Genomic DNA, 23,562 nt, shown 5'->3' on the forward strand with positions numbered 1-23,562 from the left:
ATTGTAGGAGACCTCTTGAGATTTTGGTAACACACAACTATCAAAGAAAAATGAAGCATTTGAAAGTGAACCTCCCATTTTTTTTTTTTTATCAAGGAAAGTGAAGCTCCATTAGTGCATCTACAGTAGTGCTAATATCAAGCACTTAAAACACAACTTTAACCACACTCCATTTAAGGAGTATTCTCTAGTTCATGAATAGTGAAGAGAGAACAGGGAAAAAGAGAGACGATAAAAATAAAGAGAGAGAAGAGGAAGAAAATGAAGATAAAGTATTGACACAAGTGTGTTCACTGTGAATGCTCTTAGAGTTGCTCTAAACATATACAAGGGCCCCGTTTGGATCAGTATTTTTAGTAGCATTTATACTACTTGCTAGTATAATGCTACTTTTAATCTAAACGAGTTTTTTTGACACGTAATTTGAGATATTTTTACTCAGCATTTTATGCTACTTTTGACATGCTACTTGTATGAAGCATTTTAGTAGCATTTCACTGTTAAAAGTCAATATTATCCCCATTAATTTTTTATTCCATTTATACCCTCAGTGTTATTATACATTAATTAATAAATAAATAAGTTTATTGATATTATAAAATATTTATCATTTAATATATGCTACTCAGTAAAAATGTTATCAACAAAAGTTCAACCAAACACTATACAGCATTCGAGCAGCATTTCTACTACTAAAATTCTTTAGCATTTCTGTTAGCATATCTGCTATTTTCAAAATGCCTTACCAAACTAGGTCAAGGCAAGGCTCAAATACGGCCATATATGAACATCCGTATCTGAGCATGGCTCTCTCTATGTCATAAGTGTGTGTATATATAGGAGAGCTCACGCTGCGACACACTGGATAAAAACCCACAACCCATCCTCGTTTGGATACAAGACCTACGTTATACACGACTAGCTTTTCTTAATTTTAGGTTTGGATTCGAAAGTGCAATTCAAATTCCCGCCCGTTACTGTCACCCTCTCTCTCTCTCTCTCCCTCTCCTAATTTGACCAATCTCTGAATCTCTTTCTCACTTCACTCATATTCTAAATCGAGCTTCCCACTATCCTCTCTCTCTCTCGCCACCCATGATCTATGATCCTTCCTCTGTTACTTATTGAAAGTTTGAAACCAGGCGTCGCTTTTCCAATTTTCGAAATCGAAACCCTAGCACGCTAAGCCGGGGATTATGAACCAGTACCACGTCTATGAAGCAATTGGCCGAGGCAAATACTCGGTAATTCTTTTCGAACTTACTACTAACTCAAATCTACAAGCATTGATGAATTTGATGTAAGATTTGTCTGACTTCGTTCACTGTTTTGATCAGAATGTGTACAAAGGTAGGAAGAAGAAGAGCATCGAATATTTTGCTATTAAGAGCGTTGACAAATCGCACAAGAACAAGATCCTCCATGAAGTAAGCCTTAGGTCTCTCGGCCATTATATTTTGTGTCTAGTTGTTACTAATTTTCTGAACCTTCCAATTTATTTTTGAGCTAAAAGATTTCGAGAAGTATCGACGGGGTTTATGGTGTTCATCTGTATTGTTAGTTATTAGTAGTCGCCACATTAGCTATAGTTTCTTTCACCAAGCAGTGTAAGACATTCTGGAGGGCTTGGGGAGTGTATGCTGTTGTTTAAGGGAGTGTATGTTCACTGTTGTTGGTATATGCTTGCGGTTTAAACTGGTAGTACTTGAGTCATTCATAATTACAGATCATAAGTGGTGTTGATTTGGAGATCTCGACGCAAGTAATTCACAAAATAGTTATACCCCCACAGAGACTAGTGCAATTATTGTTCTTACTTTGAGATGGTTTTCTATAGATGATACTGACCTCAGCGGGGTTGGCTGTGAAAGGCAGTCAAAGTGCTAGGTTCTTTATCCCTTGCTTCCTTCAAACTATGATTGAGAATTTTTTTTTTAATCTTAAAATAATTAAAGAGTATGATATGTAATGCATGCATAGATGGGACATGATAAAAGTGTACGCAGGACTAATTGGGTGCAGAACCACAACTGCCATGCATTGCCTGGCAACCCAGACTTGGGTGCTTCAAAAAGAGCATTTTTATCAATCCAAACGATCATGATTGCTCCTCGTCTTTGTTACTACTGGCATAATAAGTTGTATTACACTAAATTTCTAAATGGTTAACGCTTTACGTTGAGGGCAGTTTTCTTTATCCTTATTTTGTAGTATGTGATTTATGTAAGCCGCTTCTTATTTTTTTTGTAACTTTCCCCTTCTGGATATTATCTGCAGGTTAGGATTCTCCACTCTCTAGATCACCCAAATGTCTTAAAGTTTTACTCCTGGTAAGGCTTTCTTTTAAGCATAAACTAAGATTCCTCTATAGTTATAGTGGTCTGCAATTATATTCTTTTGAAATTTCACTTTTCCTTTTCCACTAATAGATCTTATTTACATATCTTGTGCTCCTCTCAATCTGTGCCACTAGGTATGAAACTTCTGCTCACTTGTGGTTAGTTTTGGAATATTGTGTTGGCGGAGATCTTATGAGCTTATTGCGGCAGGTACTTATAATTTGGGTTAATTTGTGCATTTCATTCATACTTAGCCTATTTTTGTCTCAGAGAAACTTAGAGCATGAGGTTTTTGTTAATATGTTTTGTATACTCAATAGTATTAATCATCGAATTATTGTTTCTTTCAATCATGTAGCATCATGTAGCGTGGAATTTTTAGTACTTTGCTGCACATAAGTAGATGAACATTTTCTTTGGTCCACAATCAATATATTGAAAGTCTAATGACATGACCATCGAGCTAGACTAGTTTGCTTAGCCGAAGACTCTAAGTGGCTCAAAATTTGACCATAGGATGTTACTGTTACATTTTTACATGAGAGAAGAATTACATATTGTCGCTGGTTTAATTGATCAGTATAACCACTGTCCCTGTCCTTTATCTTTGTGTTGTCAAACTAATTTTCACCTAATTTCAAAATTTTCTTAGTCAGCATTTCAATATTAAATATGACCTGATTGAGCTGAAGTTTGTTTCTGTTGAAAAGTGAACATTGCAAAGAGGAAAAGTAAGCAATAAAATTTCATAATTTCTTTGAATTCATTAAAACAGTTACTTTAGGCCTTGAGAACAAAAAGGTTTAATGACATCTCCATGAGAAGGCTACAAGCTCCAGCATCTTTTCTTGCATTCCTCTATATTTTTTCATCTTCAAGTTTTCAAACTGGTATACCATGTAACATTTTTGGGGGTGACTTAAAATTTTACTTAGATTCCATGTTCTTAAAGTGGATAATGGTTTTCAGTGCTGGAAAATGTAGTGTCTTGTGCATCTCGAGAATTGCATTCTTGATAGTTTGTACATCAATTTCAGGATGGCAGGCTACCTGAAGATTCAATTCATGATCTTGCCTATGACCTTATCAGAGCTTTGCAGTAATCTATCTATCTCTCTCCTCTCCCCCCACTTTAAACTTGCTGCTGCTTCTTTTCCTTTTTTTCTTTGCAAGTCAATAGTAACCATCACTTAAATCAGGTTCCTACATTCAAAAGGAATCATCTATTGTGATTTAAAACCATCAAACATCCTACTAGATGAGAATGGGCATGTAAAGGTACCTATTCATTATTTTTTATTGTAAGGTAAATGGGCATTGTACTGCTATGTTTGTAAACCAAATACCTGTGCATTTTGTGCAATGCAGCTATGCGATTTTGGGTTAGCAAGGAAACTGAGTGATATTTCTAAGACTCCCTCTTCAATGGTAGGTGTTTTTGACAATAATTGTGTGTGCACATCAGTATGGTGTTGTAAACTTGCTCTGCATTCTAACTCATACTTTGTGCTCCTCATTAGCTGCCGCAAGCAAAACGTGGAACGCCTTGTTATATGGCTCCTGAACTTTTTGAGGATGGAGGCGTCCATTCTTATGCATCTGATTTGTGGGCCCTTGGTTGTGTTCTATATGAGTGCTACACGGGAAGGCCTCCTTTTGTGGGAAGAGAATTTACGCAGCTTGTGAAATCCATCATCTCTGATCCAACTCCTCCTCTCCCTGATGTTCCAAGCCGTCCTTTTGTCAATCTAATCAATTCTCTCCTGGTAAAAGATCCTACTGAAAGAATACAATGGCCCGAGTTATGTGGACATGCTTTCTTGCAGGCTAAAATCTCTCCCGTGCCTCTTCCTCCTCAGCCTGCTTTTGATAATATGATAGAGATGTATGCGAAGCCATGTCTGTCAGAGCATAATGGAGATAGATCCTCCCAAAACAGGACCCCTCCTAGACATCGTGAGAAAGATATGAAAGGCACACAAAAACATGATGATAATTCTGTGTTAGGAGCTAGGGGTCATGTAACACCAGCTAAGGGTACAGCAAGTGGCCAAAAAATTCGACACAAGGCTACTGGCAAAGTAGTTGAGAACAAGCCGGGAGATCTTTCCAGTGCAACTCGCCGTGTCAACGTATTAAGGTTGTCAAGAATAGCAAAATCAAACTTACAGAAGGAAAATGAGAAAGAAAACTATAGGAGGCCATTGGCTAATGGTCCTGAGAATGATACTGAAGTCAAAATCGAGAATACGGATATGGAGCTTGATTTTAGTGAAAACATGGAGGATGAAGCACATGATGAAAACGATGTGGCGGATAGCCCATCTAATACTCCTGAATGCAAATCATCAGGCCAATATCAGAATCAAGGAAAAGCGGATGAGTTGGATGATAACATAAATCAGTTAGATACCACACCTGTTAATATACCTGCATCAGATGAATCTAGAACAAATGAACGAGAATATTCCTCTGAGCATATGAATGTGGCTGCTAGTCCACCCGGTGTCAGTCCTCAAATCAAAGCTCAGATAACTAAGGAAAATTCAGGATCAGTTGTTGATTCTGAAACATCAAAATCATCTAACGACCTTTCTCAGGTTCTTTGGCATCCATCTGATATTTCGGTCAGACCTGTGATGCCCAGTAGAAAAGCTGATAAAATGTTGGAGGCAATGCCTTCTCTTCCGTTTGAAGCACTGCAAGCATCTGATTTTGTAAAGATGTCAAAAGACCAGCTGGAGTCACTCAACAACAAGATCATAGCCATCTTCAGTGGGAACAGTAGTGTTGGGGAGAAGCAGAATCTGATAAGATACCTTGACATGTTAAGTAGCAATGCAGATGCAGCCAATATCTTGACCAATGGGCCAATAATGCCATTGCTTGTTAAAATGCTTCGGCTATCCAAGACTTCGGCTTTACGTGTTCAACTTGCTTCATTGATTGGTCTGTTGATTCGGCATTCAACTTTTATTGAGGATAACTTGGCAAATTCTGGAATTTTAGGTTCACTAAGTGATGGCCTTAGAGACAAGCAAGAAAAAGTCAGGAGATTTTCAATGGCTGCTTTGGGTGAGTTGCTGTTTTACATATCTACTCAGAATGAGCATGCTAGAGAGAGTAACCCACTGGAATCTCCATCAAAGGATAGCAGGTCCACATATGGCTGGCAGGTTAGTTACTACCTAATTCTTGTAGCCTTCTTCTTCTTCTTCTTCTTCTTCTTTTTTTTTTTTTTTTTTTCCTGTGCTAGATAGTCTTAAGCTAAAGTCTTCCTGAATATTAGTTATTCTATGTGACTTTAGACCTTTTAGTATGCTATATTCAGTAGAATTATTTCTTCTTTATACACTCCATTGTTCGTTTAGAGAGAACTTTGACTGCTGGATACGATTGTCCTCATTATGGATTTACGTTTAGCTTTCTCTTCTGTGCCTTTTACTCAGAGTTCTTTACCAATAACATCAATTTGCACTTGGCAGGTTCCGAATTCATTGGTTTCATTGTCCTCATTATGCATTTACTTTTAGCTTTCTCTTCTGTGCCTTTTACTCAGATTTCTTTACTAATAACATAAATTTGCTCTTGACAGGTTCCGAATGCATTGGTTTCATTGGTATCATCAGTTTTGCGAAAAGGGGAGGATGACATAACTCAGCTCTATGCATTGAGGACGATAGAAAACATCTGCAGCCAAGGAGGGCAGTGGGCAACTCGTTTTACCAGCCAAGATGTAATTACTAACCTCTGTTACATATATAGAGCTCCAGGGAAACAAGAGAGCATGAGGCTCACTGCTGGATCATGTCTTGTTCGCCTTGTCCGTTTCAATCCTCACAGCACTCAACTAGTTGTAGATAAACTATCTTTCAAGGACATAGCTTCTTCCCTTGTCAAGGGCAGTCCTCGTGAGCAGCAAATTAGTTTGAACCTTTTAAACATGGCCTTACTTGGGAGCCATATGCTCTCAAATCTAGGACGATTTATGCTAACCCTGGTAGAAGATAAGAATTTGGTCCCAAATCTAGTGTCCCTTATAGAGCAGGGAAGTGAAGTTTTGAGGGGAAAGGCACTTGTCTTTGTGGCTCTCCTATGTAAGAACGGAAGGCGGTGGCTGCCACACTTTTTTTGCAATGCAAGGCTACTCTCCGCAGTGGACAGGCTGGTAAAAGAAAAGGACAGCTATGTGCAGCAGTGCCTCAACGCATTTGTGCATGGTGTGGCATCTACAGTGCCCACTTTGTTGGACACTATAACTGGGGATATCCAACAAATTATGGGAGGAAGGCGGCATGCGCAGGTATCTCCCCTCTCCAGTCGAGCTGCTCCAAAGACCAACATTCATGCATTTCCTATTGTTCTTCATCTTCTTGGGAGCTCATCCTTCAAGCACAGGTTGGTGGGTCATCAGGTCTTGCAGCAGTTGGCAAATTTGGTCAAAGTTGTGGAGACACCATTTCAGGTGTGTAGCTACAACTGGATACTCTGTGTGTAGTTGGCTATATACATCAACGTACTGTCAGTGAACCAAAACATAGAATGGTGCAAGGTTGCTTGCAACAGGCCCCCCCTCCCCCCCACCGGTGAGGGTGGGGGTCTGTGCGTTTGCTAAGTTGCTAGTGGTGAATGTGTCCCCTATATTTTTTTTCCTAAAAGCAATCAATAAGTGTTGTTTGGTTTTTATCGAGTTCACGCCTTTCCCTAATTGACTAGGAAGCCGACACTGCTGAATTTTGCCGAAAATAGTGTTGTTAGAGGTGAATGTGTTCCCCATATAGTGTAAATTATTTTCTTAAAAGCAATCGGTAATTAAGCATTGTTTGATTTTCTCTAATTGACTAGCAAGATGACACTGCTGAACTTGTATTATTATATATATATATATATATATGTAGAGAGAGAGAGAGAGTGTGCTGTCTGTGTAAAATGCTAATTATGTCTTATGTGGTCGGTATGCTTGTGACTGCTGTGGATCAGACAAAGTGGAATTAATTCTACCTCATGATGAGGAAATAGAATAAATGGAAAATTATTAGTGCTGGTGTTAGCAACATATTGATGCACGATATTTCCTTCTCATAAATTTTCAGGGTAGGGATGATTTCCAGATAACACTTCTTCGAGTCCTTGAGTCTATTTCTGAGGAGTCCCCTGCTATAATTGATTACTCGGAGACTTTTATACATGGAATTCTCCCCAGTTTGGCTGTTCTATACAAGGGCAACAAGGATGGTGATGCCAGATTTTTGTGCCTCAAAATTTTATTTGATGTGATGGTCATTTTTTTGAATGAACCTTTTGAAGATGAGCAGAGAGTAGAGGCTTTGAAGGTTATTGCCAATACTCATTTCCTTCCTCTGTACCCCACCTTCATTGAAGATGAAGACCCCATTCCTATGTATGCTCAGAAGCTGCTTGTGATGCTCATTGAGTTTGATTATATCAAAATTCGGGACATTCTGCATCTGAAGACGGTCCAACAATGCTTTGAATTTTTGCTTGGGGATCTGTCAAGTGCAAATGTAAACAACGTTAAGCTCTGTCTGGCTTTGGCGTCTGCTCCAGAAATGGAAACCAATATACTTTCTCAATTGAAAGTTGTTAGAAAGATAGGAAACCTGTTGGAGTTTGTATATGCAAAGGATATGGAAGATTTTCTTGAGCCGACTCTATGCCTGTGTAGAGCTTTCCTTCTACGTTCACTGGGCAGTAGAAAAGGATTCATCTATAGTAAAGAACCAATGCTCTTAGGTGATGGTTCTTCTGTGGCAAGTGGTGCATTTAATCAGCAGCAATGCATAAGAGATATTATGGACTTTGGCGGCAATGTTGGTGTCCTGCTGGAGTTGAGTGCATCTCGTGAAGTAGATGTCGCAGATATAGCTTCTGAATGTGTTGTATTGTTGCTTAAGGCAGCTCCAAGGGAAGCTGTAACTGGTTTCCTAACTAATCTTCAGAAAGTTAATGCCATTCTCGAGTCCTGGTGCAGGGGCATCCCTCACTTACTTTTGCAGCGGATGCTGCATGCTCTTGGTTATTCATGTCGGCAGTATTTGTCACATGCTATGATACTGTCGATATCTAAGTCGGAGATTTCAAGGATTGAGGCCATTCTTTCCGAGTTGAAAACTTCTGATATACCTTTAGCCAGTGATGCATCGATTGTGTCCTTGGAGTTACAGCGGCTGCCACGTTGCATATGAAGTTGCTGAGGTAGTATTTTTTTTATTATTATTGATTTAACTTGTCTAGAAAACATAATATATAAACTTATTGATTTTTTTATTCATCGACAGGTAGTTTGGAATTCATTGGCTTACCAAAAGGGCATGAAAGCCCTATATTGAGCATTTAGAGAAGACATCAATGTCCTGTTTATGAGGTGAGTTCAGTGTTTAAGGTATACTATCATACTTGGTCTGTCCTGTATTTTCCATGTATGTTTTTGTATAATTGACTTGTAAATGACTAAAATGAGTATTTTTTTTTTCCTTTAATGATTCAATTAAAGGAAGTATGTCAGATCCTGTGTGTTGTTGGTTACTAAAACAATCCTCACAAGAAAAGTTGCAGTTCAAATATGACAGAAGTGTTCTAAATTTCTTTTATGGTTTATGAACTTGATCTCACTGCTCTCCACTGATTTCGATAGTAATCTACAAAATAATTTTTGCTTTATCAAAGTTCAGGACAATTTACCCTCTTGTCTACTTAGGATTTACTGTTTTGGTTTGCACACACACTACAAATGTGAGAGGAAGGTTTATTCCATGACTTTGGCATCTCCCCCACCTAGAAATCTATCCTTGGCCTTACCTCCTCCACTCTATATATATGCAGATATATGTATTCAGTGGAAGCATTTGAAAAACATTTACTAGAATAATTAAAAGAGTACACATTACAGGAGGAATAGCTCTTAAACTTTACCTTTACCCCATTGTCGAATCTAATGGATGACCTATGTTTTTTTTTTTCCTGATTTTCTCATCCTTGCAGTAGTATGATGTTACAGAATAGACATTATTTTTGACCCTAAAACACTTCTTAATTATCAGCCTTTTGGCACCCTGTAGATGTTATGTTATACTTTTTGAGAGATTGATTATCAAAAAAATTTACTACCAAGAGATGAAAGATCAGAAATTATTGAACAATCACTAGATTACTTTTTGGAGTCGAACGCTAGATGTTCAAAATCTAGGCATGTGACTAGATTATTTTTCTCCTAACAAGGGTGTTCGAGACTTTACTTCGACTATTCCCATATACACCCGCAGTTCTCATGTTCCAAATGTACTAGGTAATTACCATGGACCCAAAAAAATTAGTTCATGAGTTGAGTTTCGAACCCACGATCTCCTGTTTTTTGCCATGGTATGAGTGTCACTTATGATGTGTTCATGTATATGTTTGGCTACATTAGATCAAATGATTAAGCAGAGGGTTGTTAAGACATTGACTGATGGATCCCGTGACTTGCGATTGGCATCTCACTTTTGCTTTAAAGTGGTGTTGCTTAATTAGCTCTTGATTGAACCCCCTCATCTGGATGAATTCAATTCTTGCCTGTCTTAAACTAGGTGGGTAAAAGAAGCTTTGTCTTTCTGTATTCGAGTGAAATGGGGGGCAGGGTAATGAAATCATATTCAGACTTTAAGGAATCCTGTTACAACAAACACATGAAAACAAAAATGAAACAAAATTTTCTACCCATTCTTTGTCTGTTTCCCATAACATGCCAGCCTGTGATTTCTCATCACTGTCTAGTTGTCACATGCCATGTGGCACGTGACCCCACCTAGAGCCTTAGTCTTTGTTCTTATAAAAGCTTCTATCATAACTACTTCCACCAAAAGCCACTAGACCCTTACTCTCTTCTTTACTTTCCTAACATAATAATAGTCTCCACACCAATACATATTATACTCAGAACTCACCAATAAGTGTGACATTGATTCTTCCATCATTGAAATGGCCTCTTTTTGGTCACTCTTGCTATTCATCATTTCTTTCATGGCCGCCTCCATTTCAGCTTCATCAGCAACTCTAAATTCTCCTCCAGTGTCTCCATTTCAGGAACTGACCCCAGACATTGCTCCACTATTGCCTACTCCTGGTGGAGTGGTGCCACCAACTGCTTCTTCCATTCCCACCATCTCCTCCGACCCAAGCCCGCCTAATCCTGATGAGTTGGGTGCACCAGGACCTGAGTCTGCATTTTCGCATTCTGGGTCACTCCTTGCTTCTCCTGCAGCAGTTCGAATTATAGTCGGCTCAATGAAGTTAGCTCTCTTCTTCTTCATGGTTCTTACGTTGCCACTATTCTCATTATTCTGATCTGTACTTTTTATTCATCTACCCATAATTGTTCAAAGTTTATGATGTGCAGTTAGTGTCTTCTGATATGTTGGTTACATTCGTGGACTGATATAGCTTGATTGTTATGAGATAGATATGATTATGAAATGCCTTGTATGAGTAGCACCAATTTGCATCAAATGTACTGGGAGTTGAAGATTTTGATGCCTTCAAGTTCTTGTAGTCTGTAATCTTTAAGTGACAAAGTACAGGGGATATGGTGTTCTTCCCTCTGAATTGCAGGTGACATGGTTTTGGCTCACTCCTTTATGGGGGGGAATTATTTCTAGTGTACATTCATGTGATGGCAGGGGCATCCTAGGTGGGGTGACATGGCCGTCACTCGGGACCCCAATTCTCTAAGACCCTATATATTTTTTAAAAATACTAGTGTTATAGTAGCCTAAACCCATTTCCGTAACATAAGACAGTCAATTTTTTTTTTAAAAGATCTTTTTTTTAGAATTCGTTCAAACCCTCCGAAAACTCAGGTATGCCACCATATAAGCATGATATAGGTTATCATTAGTGGAGTAGATCTGATTAACTGGTGCATAATTTAATAGTGGAGTATAGGTAAAGTGTTTTTGTCTTTTTTTCAGGGTCATGTTACTTCTGAGATATATAGGGTGTCACAGACTCAGTTTTACAATATACAAATAGGCCACCGACTTTGAATTATGATTCTCACTTGGGATTCTTGAAAGGCCACTGACTTTTAACTGAATGTTTTCTTGTTTTAGATATTTTTTAATATAATTTTCAAAAGGATTAGAGTATCAGACACTGACATACTTTATTATTTTTACTCTAAAACCTTGTGTGGGCCGATGCTTGGTACATTTTGTTTTTTGCATCGATATCGTAGGGCCAGAATCAGTAATGGGCCAAAAATCAGCCCAAACGGCTCATGGTCCAGACAAAAACCACCAACCCAAACGGCCCACGGCCTAGGCAAACACAAAGCTTAACAGACCCACTGCCCTTATCACTCAAAACCTTTTTAGATGAGTTCAGACTTCAGGGTGAAATTAACTATAAATATAACCAAATACCCAAAGACTCAAGCAGGTTATAAAGAGGGAAAAACCAATCATTTGTGCAACCCAACAATCCAAATCAAATCATTCCTATAATGTAAAGTGGATCCCTATCAATTTTTCTCAACTATTCAAGTTGTAGAATAAGGCTTGTGAATAGAGATTATTGCACAGCTAACAAACAATAGTAGAAAGAACATTAAAGACATCAGACATTTATCAGACTCAAAATTAAATAATTTCACATGGAACATTTGTCAAAAGGAGCATTACAAGTTTTTCAAGACAAATCAACATACAAAAACTGAAGAAACCCCGTGAGTCCAGAATGACTATGCTGCTAGCAGGCAAATAAGCACCAAACAAACTTAAAATATGAAAGTATCCAACTACTTGACAAGTTCATTAAGAGCTATCTCACTTGACTCCCTCTTCAAACTAGTTCATGCCTTCTTGATCAGGTCCTCAATCAAATCTGCTGCCTCCTGCACATTGGTGATTTGCTGCGCGCTATCTTCTTCCACAGTGATATTAAATGCCTCCTCAAGTGCCATCACAATCTCAACCTACAAGAATCGAGAAGATATGTATGCATCAAACGGAGTAACTATTTTCTTCCAGAGTGATTTCATAAATGAAAATGAGTCATGCAATCATTTCAGGATGTTGTTAGTAAAGGGAGAGACAAAATCTTCACAAAAGAAAGAGCAGATGTCACGCAGAGATTAAATAAAAAGGCCAAATTTTATTAGCACTAATCTCTATATATTGCTTTTCGTTAGCAAAGATGAGCTCTTATTGAAATTTACAACAAATAAAACTCATGATTATGTTGAAGAAATGTGAGGTCTACAAATCTAATAATTCAAAACATGATGATTCCCTTCTCATTTACATATAATGACTCAACAAGCGCAAGCTAGACTTAATTATTATTGAAAAAAGCTGCAATAACAAACTAAGAATAGGCAAAATGTAAGAAATCAGAAATGTTAATTTACTGTACCGTATCAAGAGAATCAGCCCCAAGAGCAGCAAACTTCGACTCTCCAGTGAGTTGAACATCCTCCGCGATAGCCAACTGTTTCCTCACTATTTCAGTCACCTTGTGCACTGTCTCTGGTTTGGCCTGTTCAAAATAGCTTTGTGTTATTGGTCAGTTACATCATCACATATTCACATATGTGCTGAAACTGGTTGTGCAAGAATGAACATAGCAAGTCACTGTACGAGACTGCATCTCTTTTTCGAAGGATGGAATACTTAAACTAAGGACTCAAAAAACCTCGGGTCTTAGGCCTTAGGTCACCACATTTTTAACATGTTACAATTGCATATTTAGAAAAGACCTTTGTTCATAACGCCTACCATGTTCTTGGTAGCTCATTGTCATTTCACAAACAAAAGTGGTCAGCATCAAATTAAAAGAACACTAGAATGCAGTGAACAAGTTATCTCTGATATGGATGCACCAGTAAAATTTAACATTGAACCAAAATTTATAGGTAGCAACAATAAAAGACATACTGCACAGGACACTTTGAAGCGATATGATCCAGGCTTCATTGTAAGAGATGGAAAGCTTCTTCCACCAAAAGCAAGTGAAACTGAATTCACACTAGAGATCCTGTTGCCATGTGCCTGCCCAAACACGGAGATAGAGAGAGAGTAAGATCCATGAAGCAAAATATTAATTGATAGATATAAAAGGCCTTCCCTTCAGGCAATCTAATATTTCTCCTCTAATCAACATGGCATAATCAAATACGCATCTCTTGTGACTTGACTTTTATGCTGAGATTTCTGGTACAATGTCTTACCAAACTATTGATTTAAGTAGTGTTAAAGTGATCCGTTATTGAATTTTCCGACTTTTCCGACGCTATGACTTAATGATTATCAAAAAATATAATTCAAACTTTACTTTCTTTAGAATTAATAATAATAAGCTAGGTTTCAAAATTTCAATGTTATACACTTGAAAAAATAAAATTTCAGAAGATCAACGAGGAGGGCCTGAAATTATTTTATCTCAGTTCTGTTAGACAAACTCCGCACAGATAATCCACACTTGGAACACTCAATCACCCACTCAAATTAGTTGGAGCTGTTTAAAACCAAATGCCATGGACCTAGATTCTCATGAAAACAGCTCCTACAAGAAGTTAATCAAAACAACCACGCACCTAAACACAATCTTTTTGAATGCATACACCTAAACACAATCAAAATTGGCATTAAATTGCATAACAAAGTAACCCAACCCATTTAATCATACACAATATGAATAAAACATAGCCAATTCCTTGTACAAGTGATTAAGCATTTCCCGCATCACCCATTATACAGTGAAAAACGATACCAGCTTCATTTCAAGGGTTTCGTTCGTTCTAATAAACATCTGAAAGTAAAATATATGTAGAAAATAATCACAACATAAGAAACAAAAGTCCCCAAATCAAACGAGAATGAATCACGCAGAAATCAACTACTAATCCAACTTGAGATCTGAACCATTCAACAAAGCCCCCAAAGCAAAATCGAGATTCTACCCACAAATCACATCACAGTGAATCAAAGAAGAGAGATAGACGAATCCAGAAGAAAGATTGATTATACCTGGGTAGGCTTCAAGGAGAGAGAAGACATGGCAACTGAAGCTCCTGTGACTGACGCCATTGGTGGTTCCGACAACAACAGGGAGAGATCTGCGATTTGGAAAAGGAAGAGAAAGAGAAGAGAAGTGTGAGAGAGAATTAGGGAGGAGAAGACGGAGAGCACGAAGACTGTGTCGCGAATGGAGGCGCTAGTTTTCGAGGCTGCAACGTTTTTATAGATGCGTTTTGTTTTCTTCCTTGGTGGTGTTTGTTGAGATTTGTTTACGCTTCGGGAGTATCGGAATTCGGCCTGTTTGGATCCGGTGCTTTCTACATCCCGGCTAGTGATCCGCAAATCCTCTGTCTGGCAGCTAGTTTTCTACATTTTTCACTTTTTTCCCACACTTGTACTTTTTCAGAAAGATATTAAAAGAAATAATTAGGAAAAAAAACATATTGATGATTATTTAATAAAAAAATGCTTAAACCCTCAATCCTAAAATTGGGGTACATAAAAAATAAAAAAAAATAAACTCAATTTTCTAAAATTGTTAGCATTTTTTGGCATGATGAAGATAGGAATCCTTAACAAACTAATAACCTAAAATTATATGAGTTCGTTTGGTAAAGAGTATGGTTGGTAGAGTATACTCTATTGATTTTATACTAGAATATATGCTTTAAAATATGCTATGCATGTGTTTAGCAAAACTAATTTAGACATAAAGGATAAGATGTCAATATACCAATAAGGGTATTATATTATTATTAATCAGTTATATTTATATAGATATTACACATAATATTATAATTTAATCTTATATGAAAAAGGTATATGACAAAAAATATATATAATACATAATTCTATACAGGATAATACATCATTCTATAAAAAAAAAGAAGAAGCTACTTTAATACATTTTCTACTGTCACTCATTTTCCTAGTAGATACTGAAAATTCCTTCTCACAGGCACTTCTTTCATACACTTTGGCATGGCTTAATAATTTTGTATTTATTCACATAACATGTAGCTTTATTTCTCCTTAAAAAGAAATGAAGTAATGCCGCTCCAGTTAATAGGAAAAAGAGGAAAACAGGGGAATCAAACACCTTTGTATTAAATTACAAACAAATAAGAACAAATACAGAATTCTGTATGTATAAAGACTCAATATGCGTGATCTACTAAGCTACTCCTAATTAAGGTTACAAAATCACTGGCAATGCCTACATATTTTGACTCACAAAAATCAAAACCCAGGAAATCAAATCATCATCAGCAGCAGCAGGACAACACACTGAATAAAGCTGCTGTTACAAGTTACAACCTCATTCTGCAATCTCTTATCAGTATACCAAAAAAACCTCCACACAGAAATCCAATATCATATGTTCTACCCAAAAGGCCCTACAAATCAGTACTTCTGAACTTTTGACTTCATGTCTTTGTTACCATTCCTGAATACTTTGCTCTAAGGGTGAGCCAGGTACATATGGTACAAAACCCCGGCCACCAAAAACAGGTCGCATGAAGGAATCATCAAACTTTCGCCAATAATAGTGCACTGTGTGTGAAGGTTTGCTCAGGAGCATTCGCAAACTGGTTGGCCGAGGGACATTGTGGCTGCTATGTTCAATATCGGAATCGTGACCATTGCTGAGAAGTGGCACAGTGAAGGATTTAGGAGAAGATGGCTCTGAAGAGTTCTTGTCAGCATTTTGTTTCGTTGAAGGGAGTAGAATTCTAACTAGTGGTTTAGTAATAAAGCCAAAAACCTGCATGAATTTTGACAACCATAATTATTCTGCACTGTATTTAAGCATCAATCTTGGGTGGTTTCTGCACAAGAGTAATAAGAATCTCAAAGGCAAAAACTACAAATAAAAGCAACAATATTGTGTTGAGTTCAAATAAAAGCGACAGTATTGTGTTGAGTTCAATCCGACATCTGCCAGAAAGGCAAATAACATATAACAACATTGTAGAGACATAAAGAGAATGTAGAACTGCAAGCGCATAAGAGACTACTTCTCTCTATGAACCGATATCTACGCATTAACTGCTATAGCTAAAGATCTTACAAATAATTTCTTCTGATCGGGAAAAGAAGTTTATGAACTGTGCAGGTTAAATAGAGGATGAAAGCATCAGGGAGGCAAAACATGGCATCAGGAACTTATAAGTACGCTCGTCTCTGCAAAATGAATCGATATCTTACCACTGTGCTGAAAAGAACAACTGTAATAGTACTAGTGATCATCATGGCATTTCCATGTAATTGAGTGTGCCCCGATTTGGTGAACTGCATTAATAAAAAACAGAAATGATTACGATTAGATTTATAAATATGCAATTTTATGCTTCCTTCCCGTATGCTGGCAGGCTTAACCATATTCAAAGCAAGATGATGAGAAATGGGAATCAACGGATGTGAAAGAAGTCAAATTTCCAACAACGAAAGGTACATCTAAATTCAAAGGGATTTTTGAGGTAAGCTAAAATAAAATCTTCAAGTCAAATTCTATCGAATGCAGATAGTTCATCATTTAATCAACAGGCCTAAATAATATCATATTGGTATAGCGGTATAAAAGAAGCAATAAGTGTTCAGAATGGAGTTTATCAAAAAAAAGTGTTCGGCTGAGAAAGGAGACACATTCCAACTTGCATGTGTTGTGGCAAGGTAAACGAAAGGGAGAAGGTCCCATTTTTATTCATTAAAGTATTTTCTGGTAAGCTATATCACCATGGGGAATAGTTGTTGACCAAAAAATGGTATAGAAATAAAAGTTGCACTTGGCTGAAAAAATGGCATTCAACCTTTTACCTGATTATAAGCAAGTGCCATAGACACAGCACCACGCATAAGGCCAGCCCACCAAATTGTTACCTGCAAAACAAAGATGATGGTTTTACGATACTAGATTTGATTTTCAAGTACAAAACTTATAAAGCAGAAAACATTGAGGGCCATACTTGTTGTTTAAAGCTAATTTTCTCATTGGGGGACTTCCTAGTCAAGTTGGATATAAATGATAAGGGGAAAAGAAAGGCAGCTCTTCCAACCAGAATCAATCCTATAAGTATTGCACTCACCCCAACCGACTTTCCAGGACTGAGAAAGGAAGAAAAAGATCAAACCCATATTCAAGTGTGAGCACAAGCTATTTGTCATGTGTATCACGGAAATATTCTACTTTTATGTATTAAACCTACCTATCACTTACAACCTTCCACTTCTCAATGTCCAAGGCATCCATGCCAACGTAAAGAAAGATGAAAATCTCAGCAACAAATGAAAAAGTAGCAAAAGCATGCCTGGAACAGTTGGCAAGGAGAAACCAGAGATAAGCAAGAAACAAAACAGAATGAATATGATAGTTTGCAATTATATTTAAGAAGTTTTGCGTACTTTGTAGTCACCCTAGAGCTTTGGGTCACATTATGCCATGTGTAGTGAGACATTACTATTCCGCAAAAGAATACAGTGAGAATGGCACTTAAATAAAATAGCTGCAAAACAAAAATAAAGACAATTACTTTTATATTTAAAGAAACTTTCCATATGATGAAAACGTGACTTATGCATGCAAACTTGAAGGGTCACAAAAGCGATGCCCTGCAAGTTGTGTGAAACTTACTTCAGCCAGCATGTATGAAAGGTATGCCATGAGTATCATCAGAGCAACTTCACGATCAGTGGAATGCCTGGATTTTCAAAGGAAATAAAAAGCATTAGAAATCACCCAGAACATACACGAATTTTGTGTCTTTGACAGAGCCAAATTGTTCTGTTTCTCAACAGAGCTTTGATTATTGAGGTCTTGATATCGAGAAAAAAAAAAAACATAAGTTATTACTTCTAAGATAGCATTTCAAGTCCAAATACAGAAAGATAAAGGTATATAGTTGCCTTCAATATGACTAAACTTTCTAGCTTCCAAGAAAAATAATCGAAAATAATCTGGCATGATGCCACAGACCTGCCAAAATATAGCTTCTTGATAATGTATGCACTAAGCAGTCCAGCCTGCAAGAAATATGATTTTCCTGAAAAACCCATTATATAGAAAGCATGTGCATCAGTGCATAAACTACCAGAGAGAGCGGGAGAAAAACTTACAAAAACTCCCAGTAAGGTGCTCAAGATGAACAGCGAGAAAAAGTTCCCAACAAATTGTAGAGCAATTCTTGAGTTGATGTGAGAAAGATCAAAGTTCTGGATAGCATTGAAAAGCACCACTGATGTAGCATCATTCACCACACCCTCCCCAAATACTAAACTGTATAGAAGAGGGGTCTCATTCTGATTAAGCACCTGTACAAGCATGAATTAGATAAAGTAGACAGTGTCATACTTTCAAATTTGTATACTTTGAGTTCATAAGGCCATCTGTACCTGTAACGTGCAAACTGAGTCTGTTGCTGAAAATATTGCGCCAATTGCTGCACTCAAGATAGTGAGATGAGTAAATAGGAAGAGAAGCAACAAGACAGCAAAGTAGAAAAGGTAAGAGGGAAAGAAAAGTGGAATATTTGCTATACCGAGATAATCTCCTATCTTGAGGGAACCAATATTCATTTTCTTGAAGAAGTGTATTGCACCTAATAAAAAGAACAAGCAATCCAAACTCAAATGGTACACTCGAATTTAGCCAGTCAAACTAATGAAGCCTAAATATCAAAAAGATCGAAAAATGCATCAAATTTTGGTACAGAAAGAGTTGTTTTTTTTTGTTTTTTTTTCCACTTTTGCCAGTCATAGAGTTGCAAGATGCAACGTAAAGGTCACAGGCTCAATTCTTGGAAACAGCCTCCCCATTTACCTCCACTTTTGATTCATTCTGTGCTTCATAACATGACATGACAATATGATAGTTTAGAGATTCTTTTTAAGAAGAAAAAAGTGAATCATAGAATTTAAACATTAACAGTCCAGTTAAACGTATTCAGTGCATCGGTAGCAAACTCATCAATGTATAAACAGCTCAGATGGCTGCATTCAGTGCAACCTTAGCAAACTCATCTGTTCATTAACTATTCGCATCTGTGCGCAGAAATCAAACAATGAGAACCTGTTTACTCCATCATACATGCAGGCAACTGAGGCAAATGACCATGCAGGAGTTATCAGAAAATAAACAAGCACAAGACATAAGTACCACAATGTGGCATTGTCACTGGTCCTGCTCCTTTTTGAGTGCAAAATAGCATGAACAGAATAGATGGTTGGGCCATTGGGAAATGATTGAGAGGTAAAATTTCCCTTTTGTCAGTTAGATCAAACAATGCAAAACTTTTGGTATTAACTTACGCAATGTAGTGATTGTAACATCATGGTGATGTCAAATAATGCTACAACTACAAGGAGTTTTGTCGTTTTCATCCAACTGGTCCTGGCTGAATTTACTAAGATAAAAGGACAACATAGCAGAATTCAAGATCATCAATCAACTATTCATGCCCATACCTCCATAATGTATAACCGCTTTAGAGCATAAGAAAAGGTATAACTTAAAACTTAGCAGTATGACATATTACCTACAAACAAGGGAACAACATATGCAAATTATTCCAATCCAATGGCATAGTATCCACCACTTAATCCTAACAATACAAGAATGAGTGGAAGCAAGTGCATTAGAAAAGAACGTAAGGGGGTCATTAATAGTACCTACTGATATGATGCCAAAGGATATCAGAGTCCCAACCGCACCAAAGAGCATAATAGTCATGAAGTTTCGAAAAAATTGCTTCTTTTTCACCTGGAACCTGTAGGGAAAATAATAAGGCCATTCGTTGTCAGCGGTTTTTGTTTCTAGCAAATTGACAAAATTTTCACTGCACCATTTCCGCTGATAATGTTTCTGCTTCTGACTACTTCAAAATCCTCTTTTTAAGAGCAGTGAAAGTAAGTGGATGCTGAAAATAAATCTCTTCGTTTTGCGATGCATTCAAGTTAGGTTTCAATTATAGCATGATGATTACTCTTAATATTCAGAAGCATCAATATGTTGGATAAAAGTGGCAGTAAATAACAATCAGTGTTAAGTGCAAAACTAATGATTACATACGATGTCCAAACTATGAACGCTATCAATATTTTTATGATAAGGTAGATGATCAATGCTTAATAACCAAAAATTAACACGAGAGTTATCTTACCCCGCATTAAATATGATAGGTGGAAGAAGATAAGTAAAGAATAAATCTTCACTAAATACTAGTATACGTGAGCTCTTCCCTTTGCTTGTAAGCAAAATTATGATTCCTGTACAAAGACCCTGTATCGAACACGCGATGTGCATCCACAATTAGGTCTCGAATTATATACTTATACTCGCATATATTGCAAATGCATGTAAACATAACACCTCACCACAGCTAATGCAGTAATGGACTCATTCATCCATCGATTCTCCTCCAACAAATGACCAATAACTATACAAGCGCAAAGAAGTGCCACAAATAGATTCATTGATGCAACTGAGGTATGATCGGAAGTGAATGTCATACTTGACTTTGACAAAAGACTTCCTATTCCAATCTCCATCATAGCAGAAAGAACTTAATTAATGAAATTCAAACCCTAATATATACGATCACACTGACTTTCCCTCAGAGCTGCTTGTTTGGATCCAAAAACCACCATTCGAGAGAATCTAAAAGTTCCTCCTAGCAAACAAACCCTGCAAAAGAGAAGCACAACTTCACATTTATATTAATCATTAAAAAATGACTGAATTATTTGAAGTCTCTCGTTTGGTTGCTGAGAAAGTGCAAGAAAATGACGAAATGGAAGGGATTCTGAATTCAAAGTCCAACATTTTTTTTTCCACTATTTGGACGGCACATTAAATAATCATAAAAAAAAATTTAAAAAAAAACATAAAAGAACTCTCCATCCACATTGATTGCTTGCGACTGGAGTGGTAAAGGTTTACGAGAGAAGAAAATCGCAGAAAAGGACACGAAGTACTGAAGATTCTATGATTTCATTTCCTCGGTTTTCTTGCCCGCCAAAACAGAAACTGAGAAGAACTGCAAGTCGAAACTTTAATAGAAACTAAGAAAAAGTGATAGAAAGCAAAATTACAGTCAAAGACGCTGAGTCAGTGAGTCGCTCACTCGCGAGGAGCTCGATTTTGGTGGTCTCGAAAGGTTAAAGACTTGACCAGAAAAGGAAAGGAACGATGAATGGTAGTAAGAAGTCTCGAAGAGTGACCGGGAAAGTGACGTGTTATATATGCCTTTTCAAAAAGAGCGGACTGATTTGTGACCGTTGAATATGAGCACTAAAGGAGCTTCACGACACGTGGAGATCAGCAGTAAGTGAACAATGATGATGTTGGATGTATTGGATTCGTGCTCGTGAAAAAGGATTGGTTGAGGTCCCACGTATATGATTCTGTCGTCTACAGAATATACACACGAATCACGAATGGAACTTTCCGTTCTAATTTTGAGGTTCTCTATTAATGCTCTTGGAATTTTGCATATAATTGAAAATGAAAAATCCATGCCACTTTTATAGGAGAAATTAGAGGGAAATCTGGAAAATTCGAAATGACACTATTGTCGATTAGATTTAAGTGGTTTTTGAATTAAAGCCATAAATAAAAATTGCAATGCAGACACCGTAAATTATATGAAATTATGCACCTTAGTTCCATCATTGATTTGAAACATGTGGAATCTAAAACAATGCTCAAGTTATTAAGTTGCGGACGTCCGCACTTGAGAATCTCTGTATCCTAACATATATGCTGGTTTTTAATAGTAATAATAGGGATTCCAGAAACATCCCGATTATCTTAGCTATTGAGTTGTATGTACAATATTTCATATGTATTATGTGAAACATGTAGAACCCACTAATTCACTTGAATCATCTGCGTCAAACTCTATAAGTGATATACCAACGGTTGTGATATTTATTATTTTCGAATTTTAAAATATTGTATTAAATGACACATGTGTTGTCTAATTGTTGTGAGTCCGTGACAGTTCCATCGAAATTTCTAATAACATTTATGTTGTTTAGTACGTTATGTTAAATTACATAGAAGGAATTATGCATTTTACCAAAAAATAGAATCAATTCATTATAGGGACATGTTCGATACTAATAGTTATTAAAATTGTTAGATATTTAGACATGTATGTATGTGTTGGATATATAGAATAATATAATGGTGAGATATTTTGTGTATTTCAAGATAAATAATGTAAAATTCTATTAAATAATGTAAAATTCTATTTTGTGTTTTCGGCGTTTGTTCTTCGACTTTGTTATTATTCTATTAGGATTTGTAAATTTATAAACTGTTAACGTGATATTAATAATAACGTTTATTATTATGAAATAAAGTACTAGATTTAAATTTAAAAAAAAAATTTGAAAATGCTTGTACCAAACTAATGAACAACGAATACGCTAAAAAGTAGCATACTTTTGGAATTGTTTGTCAAACGAACATTTATATGAAAAATGGCATCTTCATGGAATCAAGCAAGGGACCCACATTTGCCCCATCCAGAAAATCAGGAACATCACTGAAAATTGGTCTCCCACTTTTGAATGGCTCCGGTGGCAACAATCCTGAGCCGTACGCGAATTCCATCATGGTCTCACTCCATTTTTTCATGAGTTCACAGGCACTCGCATATAAGGGTGACAAAATTCTGTTCGGATAAATGAATTTGTATGGTTTAAAATCGAATCCTAATTTAAACACAAAAATCTTATTCGATTTACTTATTTAGACCTTGATCTATATTAAGTTACTTGTTCGAATTTAAACCAATCTAAATTTGATCAATTAAGCATGTCTTAAATCCATTTTCGATTAGGGTCAACATATATAAATATTTCGTAAACACTTTATGTTACTCGACCCGGAACCCTTTCTTTTTTATCTTCCACCCCTAGTCCCTACCCATCCCTACTCGCACAACGTTTTGTTCGGTAAACCATTAAAAATGTACGGAATCCGGTATGTTAACCTAGCAAGTCATGATTGCTGGCTCGCTTAATTCCGACACACTAATTAAAATGGAACCGTTTGCTTTTGATAGAATCATAGAGAACAAGGCAGGCACGCATGCACCGACGCTTACTTTGGTGACCTTTTTCGTTTGGCATCCACGCTTGGGGACATGGACCTACTCAGTACTCACTAACTACTCGTGGACTTGCACTCAAACAACCTGGGTTGG

At 37.0% G+C, this 23,562-nt stretch overlaps 4 protein-coding genes across 5 annotated transcripts; 2 read left to right on the plus strand and 2 right to left on the minus strand.

Moving 5' to 3' along the window:
* Positions 1-953: 953 nt before the first annotated feature.
* On the plus strand, positions 954-8,864 carry LOC120015352 (serine/threonine-protein kinase RUNKEL-like). The gene is made up of 11 exons (XM_038867737.1): positions 954-1,244; positions 1,338-1,427; positions 2,278-2,330; positions 2,474-2,549; positions 3,377-3,438; positions 3,539-3,617; positions 3,708-3,767; positions 3,860-5,515; positions 5,935-6,804; positions 7,433-8,555; positions 8,639-8,864. The coding sequence occupies exons 1-10, from the start codon at positions 1,197-1,199 to the stop codon at positions 8,543-8,545; spliced, it is 4,107 nt and encodes a 1,368-aa protein (XP_038723665.1). The 5' UTR covers positions 954-1,196; the 3' UTR covers positions 8,546-8,555; positions 8,639-8,864.
* Positions 8,865-10,024: 1,160 nt separating this feature from the next.
* On the plus strand, positions 10,025-10,965 carry LOC120015562 (classical arabinogalactan protein 25-like). Its single transcript, XM_038868042.1, has one exon. The coding sequence runs from the start codon at positions 10,317-10,319 to the stop codon at positions 10,680-10,682; it is 366 nt and encodes a 121-aa protein (XP_038723970.1). The 5' UTR covers positions 10,025-10,316; the 3' UTR covers positions 10,683-10,965.
* Positions 10,966-11,931: 966 nt separating this feature from the next.
* Positions 11,932-14,601, minus strand: LOC120014623 (acyl carrier protein 1, chloroplastic-like). The gene is made up of 4 exons (XM_038866628.1): positions 14,363-14,601; positions 13,271-13,384; positions 12,750-12,872; positions 11,932-12,309 (listed from the first exon to the last, which is right to left on the minus strand). Exons 1-4 carry the CDS (start codon positions 14,420-14,422, stop codon positions 12,187-12,189), a joined length of 420 nt encoding a protein of 139 aa, XP_038722556.1. The 5' UTR covers positions 14,423-14,601; the 3' UTR covers positions 11,932-12,186.
* Positions 14,602-15,441: 840 nt separating this feature from the next.
* LOC120014692 (sodium/hydrogen exchanger 2-like) lies at positions 15,442-21,540 on the minus strand. 2 transcript variants are annotated; one of them, XM_038866724.1, is made up of 15 exons: positions 21,440-21,540; positions 20,723-21,032; positions 20,509-20,627; positions 20,018-20,115; positions 18,889-18,948; positions 18,743-18,789; positions 18,467-18,661; positions 18,327-18,373; positions 17,985-18,051; positions 17,756-17,856; positions 17,560-17,661; positions 17,320-17,458; positions 17,171-17,233; positions 16,562-16,645; positions 15,442-16,118 (listed from the first exon to the last, which is right to left on the minus strand). In XM_038866724.1, the coding sequence occupies exons 2-15, from the start codon at positions 20,897-20,899 to the stop codon at positions 15,792-15,794; spliced, it is 1,626 nt and encodes a 541-aa protein (XP_038722652.1). In that variant the 5' UTR covers positions 20,900-21,032; positions 21,440-21,540; the 3' UTR covers positions 15,442-15,791. The 2 variants fall into 2 exon arrangements, with proteins under 2 accessions (XP_038722652.1, XP_038722653.1); XM_038866725.1 differs by lacking the exon at positions 21,440-21,540 and having other exon boundaries at positions 20,723-21,427.
* Between the last annotated feature and the right edge of the window lie 2,022 nt (positions 21,541-23,562).

The sequence above is a fragment of the Tripterygium wilfordii genome, chromosome 14, assembly GCF_013401445.1.
Source record: "Tripterygium wilfordii isolate XIE 37 chromosome 14, ASM1340144v1, whole genome shotgun sequence".
NCBI lineage: Eukaryota > Viridiplantae > Streptophyta > Magnoliopsida > Celastrales > Celastraceae > Tripterygium > Tripterygium wilfordii.

What these genes read in the sequence shown, in the direction of transcription:
- LOC120015352 (XM_038867737.1), top strand. Translation starts at nt 1,197, where the DNA reads ATGAACCAGTACCACGTCTATGAAGCAATTGGCCGAGGCAAATACTCG. An exon ending in AGAACAAGATCCTCCATGAA is followed by an intron (nt 1,428 to 2,277) that starts GTAAGCCTTAGG and finishes TATTATCTGCAG; the next exon opens with GTTAGGATTCTCCACTCTCT. An exon ending in GTCTTAAAGTTTTACTCCTG is followed by an intron (nt 2,331 to 2,473) that starts GTAAGGCTTTCT and finishes CTGTGCCACTAG; the next exon opens with GTATGAAACTTCTGCTCACT.
- LOC120015562 (XM_038868042.1), top strand. Translation starts at nt 10,317, where the DNA reads ATGGCCTCTTTTTGGTCACTCTTGCTATTCATCATTTCTTTCATGGCC.
- LOC120014623 (XM_038866628.1), bottom strand. Translation starts at nt 14,422, where the DNA reads ATGGCGTCAGTCACAGGAGCTTCAGTTGCCATGTCTTCTCTCTCCTTG. An exon ending in TCTCCTTGAAGCCTACCCAG is followed by an intron (nt 13,385 to 14,362) that starts GTATAATCAATC and finishes GTGTTTGGGCAG; the next exon opens with GCACATGGCAACAGGATCTC. An exon ending in GCTTCAAAGTGTCCTGTGCA is followed by an intron (nt 12,873 to 13,270) that starts GTATGTCTTTTA and finishes TATTTTGAACAG; the next exon opens with GCCAAACCAGAGACAGTGCA.
- LOC120014692 (XM_038866724.1), bottom strand. Translation starts at nt 20,899, where the DNA reads ATGATGGAGATTGGAATAGGAAGTCTTTTGTCAAAGTCAAGTATGACA. An exon ending in CCTATCATATTTAATGCGGG is followed by an intron (nt 20,116 to 20,508) that starts GTAAGATAACTC and finishes TTTTCCCTACAG; the next exon opens with GTTCCAGGTGAAAAAGAAGC. An exon ending in AGCTCTAGGGTGACTACAAA is followed by an intron (nt 17,662 to 17,755) that starts GTACGCAAAACT and finishes CAACTGTTCCAG; the next exon opens with GCATGCTTTTGCTACTTTTT.